At 52.7% G+C, this 12,170-nt stretch overlaps 1 protein-coding gene across 1 annotated transcript in view; it reads left to right on the top strand.

Moving 5' to 3' along the window:
- The window catches only part of itpka (inositol-trisphosphate 3-kinase A), an 87,635-nt gene that overhangs the window by 66,121 nt on the left and 9,344 nt on the right, over nt 1-12,170 (top strand). The window contains exons 5-6 of the mRNA XM_067991237.1: nt 8,759-8,860; nt 10,519-10,590. Of these exons, the coding sequence (XP_067847338.1) occupies nt 8,759-8,860; nt 10,519-10,590 (174 nt within the window). The remainder of the gene's footprint in view (nt 1-8,758; nt 8,861-10,518; nt 10,591-12,170) is intronic.

Genomic DNA, 12,170 nt, shown 5'->3' with positions numbered 1-12,170 from the left:
TGTTTGAATCCCTCCGATCAGGTTTCTGCCCTTGCCACAGTACTGAAACGGACCTTATCAAAATTCACAAACGATGTCCTATGTGACTGTGACGATGGTAAACTATCCCTCCTCATCCATTGACATGGTTGACCACACCATCCTCCTCCAATGCCGCTCCTCTGTTGTCCAGCTGGATGGGACTGCGCTCGCCTGGTTCAATTCCTATCTATCCAGTCGTAGCAAGAGAATCTCCTGCAATGGATTCTCTTCCTGCTCCCGCAGCATTACCTCTGGAGTCCCACAGGATCTATCCTCGGCCCCCTTCTATTTCTCATCTACATGCTGCCCCTCGACGACATCATCTGAAAACACAACGTCAGGTTCCACATGTACGCTGTCAACATCCAGCTCTACCTCACCACCACCTCTCTCGACCCCTTCACTGTCTCTGATTTGTCACACTGCTTGTCCGACATTCAGTACTGGTTGAGCCGCAATTTGGTCCAATATTGGGAAGACCAAAACCGTTGTCTTCGGTCCCGGCCACAAACTCCGTTCCCTAGCCACCGACTCCATCCCTCTCCCTGGCCACTGTCTCTGGCTGAACCAGTCTATTCATAAACTCGGCTTTCTATTTGACTCGGAGCTGAGCTTCCAGCCCCATATCCTCTCCATCACAAAGACCGCCTACTGCCACCTCCATCAGATGGCCCGTCTCCGCCCCTGCCTCAGCTTATCTTCTGCTGATACTCTCATCCCTGTTTGTTATTTCCAGACTCGGCTGTTCCAGTGCTCTCCTGGCCGGCCTCCCATCTTCCACCCTCTATAAACATGAGTTCATCCAAAACTCTGCTGCCCGTATTCTAACCCACACCAAATGCTGCTCATCCGTCACCCCTGCGCTCGCTGACCCAGATTGGCTCCCGGTCCACCAATGCCTCAGTTTTAAAATGATCATCCTTGTTTTCATATCCCTCCGTGGCCTCACCCGTCCCTATCTCTGTAACCTCCTCCAACCCTACAACCCTCCGAGACTCTGCATCCCCCTCACTCCCTTCACCCTCCGTGCCTTCAGCTATCTAGGCCTTATGCTCTGGAAGTCCCTCCCTAAACCTCTCCACCTCTCTCTCTCCTCCTTAAGTTAGTCCTTAAAACCTATCTCTTTGACCAAGCTTTAGTCACCTGTCCTAATATCCCCTTCTTTGGCTCAGTGTCAATCTTTGATTGCGCTCCTGTGCTGCGCCTCGGGACGTTTTATAAATGCAAGTTGTTATTGTGTGGCTCTGCTCTCGGTGAGGAGCCTTTCCAACGGGAGCTCAGGTCAGAGAATTGGCTGCGGAGGTCAGTGTACCCGATTCAAGGTGCTCCTTATTCATTTCAATTACCAGGAATGCCCAGAATTGGGTGCACTGACCTCTGCCCCCGAACCGTGCTCCCATCAACCGAGACTCCAGTCCCCTGTGCCTTGTGTTACAGAAGTGAATCCTGTGATTACTGCAAAGGGCATGGAAAATAAAACTGTCACTCAGAGTCAGATCTGGAAATCAGGAACTATTCCACGGAAATAAAACCATCGCAAATGTTATATATGACTCACTGTCACAGGCCAAAGGTGTGCTGTCATGGAAGATTAGTGCCGAGTGTCCATGAAGCCATAAATATTTAGTTCCCTCGGAATATGGCCAGTGATGATCAGGTATGGTCTAGCTGTGTTCTGTGCCTATCCTGCAGGTACTAGCAAGAGTTGGCGTGGTCTTGCTGTGTGCTATAATGCTTCAGCTCTCCTGCGGTTATGAGTTTAACACCGGTGCTGGCTTTAGAGCAGTCATATTGCCAGTACTGAGTTACATTGCCGGCTGCAGTCTGCCCTCAAAAGAGCTGCTGCCTCATCACATTTTACAATCACCAGCCGAGCACCAAGATATCCGCTGCTCCAGTCAGCCTTTCCAGCGCCAGCAGCTTATTTGAATTAGGGAACGGGACTCCGAGTGCAGAATTTGGCACGGCGTTTCCCCGTGAGAGATCTCCGCACTGTGGGACAGCACAACTGTATCTTTGGGCTGGATTTTACTGTGAGTGGTGAACAAAAGGCATCAGGCGTTTGTTAGATTTACACTTGGTCCATAGACTTTCTATGGAGTTTTTGGACAGCAAGTTGCCGTCAACAGTGCAGCCAAATGGCGCAGCGCCCCTCTGCAAGGCATGTGTGTAGAGGGGCAAGAAACTGTGTCTCTCCTTAATCAATCAGATTGAAGAATCGGGAATGAGCAGCACAGAGTCTGAACCAGGAAGCGTGAGCTAGAATCGCAAATTCAATGCCAAATCAGGTACAGAAAGTGAAATAAAGAGAGGGAAAGATTGGACTAAGAGACAGAGATAAACAAGACAGAAAGAAAAAGTTAAAAAAATGTTTTAAAAAAAAATGCCCAACAATAATTAAAATCTGAAGGACTGAGAACTCCACATTTGTAAAAGTTAATTTTCAGTGCCAGGGAGAGATTGTTTGGCAGTAATTGAGACTCACCAGGCCATTAAAGGAGTGTTTACAATGGAATGGACAAGCCCTAACTTTTCCGAGTTTAGTCCGTATCTGTGCGGTAAATACAGGAACTTCACGCCGTTCAATACGTTTGAATGGTGAGTCAGACTGCGAGATGCCGTTTCCGCGCAGCTTTTGGAGGAGCAAGTTCCGGATTTCCGCGATTAACTGCGCATGTGTGATCGCTGGAAGTTACTGTCCGATTTGCACATTAATAACAGTGAGCGCTGTTAGCCTTACCGTTATTTTTACAGCAAAATCCAGCCCTTTGCATTTGCTATAAAACTCGGGCTGTCTTGACCGGCAGCAGAGCACTCGGTGATCCTTAGCAAAATGTTGGAGCGTTCCGCCACCTGGTGGTGAGAGGGAGAGCGGCAGCACGTCGCAGGAGTTTAAGAAAACAGCATTAACCTCATGAGTGAGACGGTTTTATGTAATGTGTGTGTATCTGTACATACTTATTTTATGTACACACATATATATAAAACATGGACACATACACACACGGTGAAGTTTACTGCTTACAGCTTAGGTGAGGGATGTTAATGCTCAGGAATGAAACACTTTGCATTTCAGGCTCCCAGCACTCCCACATCAGGTATATTAAGTGTTGGATTCAGATCAACAGCACCATTTCTATGTGCCAGTGTGTTAATGACAACCAAGAGTGTCCCACCCTTTGCACCAGTCTATTTTGCACACCAGCCATCTGGGTGACTGAGTATTGCGAGTTCGGGGCAGTTTTTGTGCTGTCAGCCTGCACCCACTGGGTTCAAACTGTCCCAGACTCATTTCACACAGGATTCTTACAGTGAGGATGTAGCCAGGCCTATTCGCCATATGCAAATATGTACACTTATTATCTCCTGAGGCAGCGAATCGGCAAGCTCAGGGTTCAATGGCTGATTGGTTGCCGCAAGGGAACTAGCTGGGAATATTGTAGCTGCACTTTACCTTCTGCTCCCCTGCCCCAGCTCTCGATATCGTGCTGCTCCCCTGCCCCATCTCTCAATATCGTGCTGCTCCCCTGCCCCAGCTCTCGATATCGTGCTGCTCCCCTGCCCCATCTCTCAATATCGTGCTGCTCCCCTGCCCCAGCTCTCGATATCGTGCTGCTCCCCTGCCCCAGCTCTCGATATCGTGCTGCTCCCATGCCCCAGCTCTCGATATCGTGCTGCTGCTCCCCTGCCCCAGCTCTCGATATCGTGCTGCTCCCCTGCCCCAGCTCTCGATATCGTGCTTCCCTCCTGCCCCAGCTCTCGATATCGTGCTGCTCCCCTGCCCCATCTCTCGATATCGTGCTGCTCCCCTGCCCCAGCTCTCGATATCGTGCTGCTCCCCTGCCCCAGCTCTCGATATCGTGCTGCTCCCCTGCCCCAGCTCTCGATATCGTGCTGCTCCCCTGCCCCAGCTCTCGATATCGTGCTGCTCCCATGCCCCAGCTCTCGATATCGTGCTGCTGCTCCCCTGCCCCAGCTCTCGATATCGTGCTGCTCCCCTGCCCCAGCTCTCGATATCGTGCTTCCCTCCTGCCCCAGCTCTCGATATCGTGCTGCTCCCCTGCCCCATCTCTCGATATCGTGCTGCTCCCCTGCCCCAGCTCTCGATATCGTGCTGCTCCCCTGCCCCAGCTCTCGATATCGTGCTGCTCCCCTGCCCCAGCTCTCGATATCGTGCTGCTCCCCTGCCCCAGCTCTCGATATCGTGCTGCTCCCCTGCCCCATCTCTCTATATCGTGCTGCTCCCCTGCCCCAGCTCTCGATATCGTGCTGCTCCCCTGCCCCAGCTCTCGATATCGTGCTGCTGCTCCCCTGCCCCAGCTCTCCATATCGTGCTGCTCCCCTGCCCCAGCTCTCGATATTGTGCTGCTCCCCTGCCCCAGCTCTCGATATCGTGCTGCTCCCATGCCCCAGCTCTCGATATCGTGCTTCCCTCCTGCCCCAGCTCTCCATATCGTGCTGCTCCCCTGCCCCAGCTCTCGATATTGTGCTGCTCCCCTGCCCCAGCTCTCCATATCGTGCTGCTCCCCTGCCCCAACTCTCGATATCGTGCTGCTCCCCTGCCCCAGCTCTCGATATCGTGCTGCTCCCCTCCTGCCCCAGCTCTCGATATCGTGCTGCTGCTCCCCTGCCCCAGCTCTCGATATCGTGCTGCTCCCCTGCCCCAGCTCTCGATATCGTGCTGCTCCCCTCCTGCCCCAGCTCTCGATATCGTGCTGCTCCCCTCCTGCCCCAGCTCTCGATATCGAGCTGCTCCCCTGCCCCAGCTCTCGATATCGTGCTGCTGCTCCCCTCCTGCCCCATCTCTCCATATCGTGCTGCTCCCCTGCCCCAACTCTCGATATCGAGCTGTTGCTCCCCTGCCCCAGCTCTCGATATCGTGCTGCTCCCCTCCTGCCCCATCTCTCCATATCGTGCTGCTCCCCTGCCCCAGCTCTCGATATCGTGCTGCTGCTCCCCTGCCCCAGCTCTCGATATCGTGCTGCTCCCCTGCCCCAGCTCTCGATATCGTGCTGCTCCCCTGCCCCAGCTCTCGATATCGTGCTGCTCCCCTGCCCCAGCTCTCGATATCGTGCTGCTCCCCGCCCCAGCTCTCGACATCGAGCTGTTGCTCCCCTGCCCCAGCTCTCGATATCGTGCTGCTCCCCTGCCCCAGCTCTCGATATCGAGCTGTTGCTCCCCTGCCCCAGCTCTCGATATCGAGCTGTTGCTCCCCTGCCCCAGCTCTCGATATCGTGCTGCTGCTCCCCTGCCCCAGCTCTCGATATCGTGCTGTTGCTCCCCTGCCCCAGCTCTCGATATCGTGCTGCTCCCCTGCCCCAGCTCTCGATATCGAGCTGCTCCCCTGCCCCAGCTCTCGATATCATGCTGCTCCCCTGCCCCATCTCTCGATATCATGCTGCTCCCCTGCCCCAGCTCTCGATATCGTGCTGCTGCTCCCCTGCCCCAGCTCTCGATATCGTGCTGCTGCTCCCCTGCCCCAGCTCTCGATATCGAGCTGTTGCTCCCCTGCCCCAGCTCTCGATATCGTGCTGCTCCCCTGCCCCAGCTCTCGATATCATGCTGCTGCTCCCCTGCCCCAGCTCTCGATATCAAGCTGTTGCTCCCCTGCCCCAGCTCTCGATATCGTGCTGCTCCCCTGCCCCAGCTCTTGATATCGAGCTGTTGCTCCCCTGCCCCAGCTCTCGATATCGTGCTGCTCCCCTGCCCCAGCTCTCGATATCAAGCTGTTGCTCCCCTGCCCCAGCTCTCGATATCGTGCTGCTCCCCTGCCCCAGCTCTTGATATCGAGCTGTTGCTCCCCTGCCCCAGCTCTCGATATCGTGCTGCTCCCCTGCCCCAGCTCTTGATATCGAGCTGTTGCTCCCCTGCCCCAGCTCTCGATATCGTGCTGCTCCCCTGCCCCAGCTCTCGATATCAAGCTGTTGCTCCCCTGCCCCAGCTCTCGATATCGTGCTGCTCCCCTGCCCCAGCTCTTGATATCGAGCTGTTGCTCCCCTGCCCCAGCTCTCGATATCGTGCTGCTCCCCTGCCCCAGCTCTCGATATCGTGCTGCTGCTCCCCTGCCCCAGCTCTTGATATCGAGCTGTTGCTCCCCTGCCCCAGCTCTCGATATCGTGCTGCTCCCCTGCCCCAGCTCTCGATATCGAGCTGTTGCTCCCCTGCCCCAGCTCTCGATATCGTGCTGCTCCCCTGCCCCAGCTCTCGATATCGTGCTGCTCCCCTGCCCCAGCTCTCGATATCGTGCTGCTCCCCTGCCCCAGCTCTCGATATCGTGCTGCTCCCCTGCCCCAGCTCTCGATATCGTGCTGCTCCCCGCCCCAGCTCTCGATATCGAGCTGTTGCTCCCCTGCCCCAGCTCTCGATATCGTGCTGCTCCCCTGCCCCAGCTCTCGATATCGAGCTGTTGCTCCCCTGCCCCAGCTCTCGATATCGTGCTGCTGCTCCCCTGCCCCAGCTCTCGATATCGTGCTGTTGCTCCCCTGCCCCAGCTCTCGATATCGTGCTGCTCCCCTGCTCCAGCTCTCGATATCGAGCTGCTCCCCTGCCCCAGCTCTCGATATCATGCTGCTCCCCTGCCCCAGCTCTCGATATCGTGCTGCTCCCCTGCCCCAGCTCTCGATATCGTGCTGTTGCTCCCCTGCCCCAGCTCTCGATATCGTGCTGCTCCCCTGCTCCAGCTCTCGATATCGAGCTGCTCCCCTGCCCCAGCTCTCGATATCATGCTGCTCCCCTGCCCCAGCTCTCGATATCGTGCTGCTCCCCTGCCCCAGCTCTCGATATCGTGCTGCTCCCCTGCCCCAGCTCTCGATATCGTGCTGCTCCCCTGCCCCAGCTCTCGATATCGAGCTGTTGCTCCCCTGCCCCAGCTCTCGATATCGTGCTGCTGCTCCCCTGCCCCAGCTCTCGATATCGTGCTGTTGCTCCCCTGCCCCAGCTCTCGATATCGTGCTGCTCCCCTGCTCCAGCTCTCGATATCGAGCTGCTCCCCTGCCCCAGCTCTCGATATCATGCTGCTCCCCTGCCCCAGCTCTCGATATCGTGCTGCTCCCCTGCCCCAGCTCTCGATATCGTGCTGTTGCTCCCCTGCCCCAGCTCTCGATATCATGCTGCTCCCCTGCTCCAGCTCTCGATATCGAGCTGCTCCCCTGCCCCAGCTCTCGATATCATGCTGCTCCCCTGCCCCAGCTCTCGATATCGTGCTGCTCCCCTGCCCCAGCTCTCGATATCGTGCTGCTCCCCTGCCCCAGCTCTCGATATCGTGCTGCTCCCCTGCCCCAGCTCTCGATATCGAGCTGTTGCTCCCCTGCCCCAGCTCTCGATATCGTGCTGCTGCTCCCCTGCCCCAGCTCTCGATATCGAGCTGTTGCTCCCCTGCCCCAGCTCTCGATATCGTGCTGCTCCCCTGCCCCAGCTCTCGATATCGAGCTGTTGCTTGGCTCCATCTTGCGCTGTGTGCTGTAATTGGGATTTCCCGGTCTCGCGATAGGTAGCAACAAGTTGCATTTATGTAGCGTCTTTAATGTACTAAAAACGTCCCAAGAGGTATAAGGAAAATGGTCGCCGAGCCAAAGTAGGAGAGATTAGGAGGTTTGGTCAAAGAGGTGGGTTTTAAGGAGGGTTTTAAAGAAGGAGAGAGAGGTGGAGAGGCGGAGGGGTTGAGGGGAGGAATTCCAGAGTGTGGGGCTTAGACAGTTGAGGGCACGGCTGCCAATGGTGGGGCGAAGGAAGGGGGTTGCCCCAAGCGCCAGAATTAGAGGAATGGAGAGCTTGGGTTGGGGTTACAGAGGTGGAAGAGATAGGGAGGGGAGAGGCCATGAATGGATTTAAACACAAGCACAAGAATTTTAAATTTGAGGCATTGAGGATCTGGGGTGAAGGACGGGGTGATGGATGAGTAGGACTTGGTGCTGGATAAGATACAGGCAGAAGAGCTTTGGATGAGCTGAAGTTTACGAAGAATGGAAGACTGGCCAGGAGAACATTGGAATAATTGAGTCTGGAGGTGAAGTAGGCGTGAATGAGGGTTTCAGTAGCAGAGGGGGATTGAAAGATGGGAGGACGGGCGACCTTGTTATGAATTGGGAGAGGATTAGAGGGGGATGAGTGCCACTCTGAACTGGGGGGAGTATTCAGGTAGCTTTTGGGGAAGTGATGATCAGGTTGGCCTGTTGAATAACGGTAAATCCAATCATTCCTTGTTTATGCTATCCTTTCATTTAAGATTAAAAATGTATGAACTGTAAAGCAAAAGAAAGTGTTTAAAAGTATCCAGAATGCACCATTCTTAATTTAAGTTGTGCAGGGGAACATGACACCTGGACCTCCCCCCCCCCCGGGAGTATGCATGGCAAAACGGGCAGGGTGTGAGGACAGAATTTGGGAGGATCGTGTACAATTCTAAATGTACTGCCTATAGACCAGCCTTACAGTCAGCAGAGGGAGGACACCATCAAGGGGCAAGAGTGTTACAAGGGGATCAAGGAGGTAGTGCTACAAGGCAGGAGGAGCGTGAGAGGCACAGGTTTTGAGAGGCAATGCAACACGGGATATTATTGCAGGGAGAATGTTACAGAGATGTTGGGTGTTAGGAGGGAGTCTGGTACCTCTGCACTGCAGTCATTAAATAAAGTCTGAGCGTCAATATCTTACCTTCTATTCTTTGATTGAGGCCTTGAGTTCCATCTAGTTGCTGTGTCCCTTCTAATAGTCTTCATGTTTTCGCCCTCCATTGCAGAAAGCAGATGGGACGGGCAGCACAAACTTCAAAAGGACCAAAACGAAGGAACAGATTCTCCAGGTCTTTGAAGACTTTGTTAATGGAAACAAGAATATCATGGTAACGTATCATCAATAAAAGGGCTGAAGCACCAATGTAAGGGCTAAGGATAAGCACCTCTATAAGGAATAAAGGACAAATATAAAGACTAAAGGAAAACATCAATATAAGGGCTAAAGGACCAATATAAGGGCTAAAGGACCAATATAAGGGCTAAAGGACCAATATAAGGGCTAAAGGACCAAATTAAGAACTGAAGCATGAATATGGGAATGAGGGACTTCAGTTGTGTGGAGAGATTGGAGAAGCTGGGATTGTTCTCCTTAGAGCAGAGAAGGATAAGAGGAATCATAGAATCATAGAAGTTACAACATGGAAACAGGCCCTTCGGCCCAACATGTCCATGTTGCCCAGTTTATACCACTAAGCTAGTCCCAATTGCCTGCACTTGGCCCATATCCCTCTATACCCATCTTACCCATGTAACTGTTCTATCAAAACCCCTCATCATTTTGAATACCTCTATTAGGAGACCTAATAGAGGTATTCAAAATGATGAGGGGTTTTGATAGAACAAGTAGGGAGAACCTGTTTCCTCTGGCAAGTGGGTCGGTAACCAGAGGTCACAGATTTAAAATAATTGGCAAAAGAAATAGAGGAAGATCGAGGAGAAACTTTTTCACACAGAGGGTTGTTAAAATCTGGAACGCACTACCTGAAAGGGTGGTGGAAGCAGATTCCGTAGGAACTTTCAAAAGTCAATTAGACATGTACTTGAAGGGACTAATTTGCAGGGTTATGGGGAAAAAGGCTGGTGTGTGGGACTAAATTGGACAGCTCCTTCAAAGAGCCAGCACAGTCACCACTTGCTGAATGGCCTTCTTCTGTGCTGTATGATTCTATAAGGGCTAAAAGACCAATATAAGGACTAATGTAAAGCGCCAATATAAGGGCTAAAGGACCAATGTAAGGACTGAATGACCAATATAAGGGCTAAAGGACCAATATAAGGACTGAAGGACCAATATAAGGGCTAAAGGACCAATATAAGGACTGAATGACCAATATAAGGGCTAAAGGACCAATATAAGGACTGAAGGACCAATATAAGGGCTAAAGGACCAATATAAGGACTGAATGACCAATATAAGGGCTAAAGGACCAATGTAAGGACTGAATGACCAATATAAGGGCTAAAGGACCAATATAAGGACTGAAGGACCAATATAAGGGCTAAAGGACCAATAAATGACTAAAGGACCAATACAAGGACTGAAGGACTAATATAAGGACTGAAGGACCAATATAAGGGCTAAAGGACCAATATAAGGGCTAAAGGACCAATATAAGGGCTAAAGGACCAATATGCACACACAGCAGCTGGTCTTTTGCTTTCATAGGTTCCTATGTTCATATGTGGCCACTCTTTATATGTGAGCCTGGACTATGAGCGCTGGCAAGCTGTTCGACTGTTGGGAGCATCACAGCCGACCCTTTTGTCTAGTTTCCAGAAGTGGGGGTGCCTACTGCATCAGGAGTAGGAACTCTGGCCGAATTTCCAATCCCTTGTCCGTGGGAGCATGGGCCACATGCAGCACCCCATCTCCCTCCAGCTGAGATCAGTTCAGGCTGGCACAAAGCAGGGATTGTGTCTATTTGATCTCAACCCATGTTAAAAGTATTGATCACTTAAACTTGTGGTTTGTTTGAATGTGAAGAGAGCCTACCTGACGAGACTGAAGAAGATCCGGAAAACCCTGGAATCATCGGAATTCTTCAAAATGCACGAGGTAAGAAGCAGGCTGCTGATATTCAGGAGTGGAGTGGAGTATGGGGCCGATTCCTTGAGCAAGAACTGCTGTCTCTCTGGTAGCACCAGTTAGCAAGTCATGGGCCTGTAGACCACCCCCCCGCCTGCCCCGCCCCGCCCCGGATTTTCTGTCCATTTGAATGAATCTGGAGCTGAGGGCCTGCGATTTTCCCGACCTGCGGGCCCTGCTCCCCGGGAGGGCCTGATCGGGGTAGGGGTATCAGCCGTTATCTGTCGCGACCCTTGTAGGCTGTTAGCGTCGTGTGTACCACAAGCAATAAACGGATAACCTGGGCGGCAGCCGTGGCTCAGTTGGTAGTGCTGTCTCCTCTGATGTCTGAAAGGTTGTGGGTTCAAGGCCCATTCTGGAGGCTTGAGCACATAATCTAAGCTGACAATGCAGCACTCCCTCAGTACTGTCAGAGGTGCCATCTTTTGGATGAGGCATAAAACCAAAGCCCCGCCTGCCCTCTCAGGGGGATGTAAAAGATTCCATGGCACGATGTTCTCCCTGGTGTCCTGACCAATGTTTACTCCTCAACAAACATCACTAAAACAATGACTACTTCATTGCTGTTTGTGGGATCTTGCTGTGTCAGATTGGCTGCCGTGTTTCCAAATTACAACAGTGGCCACACTTCAAAAAAAGTACTTCATTGATTGTGAGGTCGTGAAAGGCGCTATAGAAATGCAAATCTTTTCTTTTTTCAACCTGTCACTGGTCAGGATACAAGGATTACCTTGAGTGTGGGGTGAGAAGCCCAGGGCAACTCCTAGGTAAACAAAAGCAGAGTAAGGAGAGAATGCTCCCTGACCCCAGGCAAAGGAACGAGTATTGAGGGGGGGGGGATACTTATAGGGACATCTTCCACTCGACATGATGGGGGCAAATATTGGGAAACTGTGCATCCGCCATCCTGTGATTTTAACATCCGTTAATTTTATTGGACGGGAAGTTACGGGATGTGGGTATCCTGAAATGAACTCATGAAAACGTCTCTTTCTGTGTTCAAAGCTCCCCCACCCCCTTCTCTTCCCCCCGCCCCCCCCCCCCCCCCCACTGCCCTTTTTAAGGAAGATAACAGTCTCGCCGTAAACTGCTTTGACTTTATTTTTAAAAAGCAGGTCCAGTTTTCGACACTCTTATACTGGTTTCATGCTGAACTGGCGTTGCTCGGCTCCTGATATAGGGATGGTGGGGGAGGTGGGGGCTCCGGCAAAGTCACCGTGCCAAAGGCTTGGCCGCCGGCCTTCGTCCGTGTGCGAAAGGAACTGCGGCAGCGCTGTGGGATGCACAAACTCCTCGTGTCAGGAGATGGCAGCTGAACCAGTGGAAAAAAGGCTTAAGGTGGAGACCTTCTCCCTTCTTCCCTCCTAAACAAACTGCAAGGCCACAACTTCAGAGCGGATTGAGCCCCTCTCCACCCTGGCAAACAACCTTACGGGCCGGGAAATTTATATTTAAGGTGATTTTCTTGGGTTCGTAGAATTTACAGCACGGATGGAGGCCGTTCAGCCCCATTGTGCTGCTGGCTAGCTCTTCAGCTGGTCCTCCCTACT

This window comes from Heptranchias perlo, chromosome 10, assembly GCF_035084215.1.
Source record: "Heptranchias perlo isolate sHepPer1 chromosome 10, sHepPer1.hap1, whole genome shotgun sequence".
Lineage (NCBI taxonomy): Eukaryota > Metazoa > Chordata > Chondrichthyes > Hexanchiformes > Hexanchidae > Heptranchias > Heptranchias perlo.
Note: the sequence above shows the minus strand (reverse complement) of the source record. Positions and strands in the feature narration are given on the sequence as shown.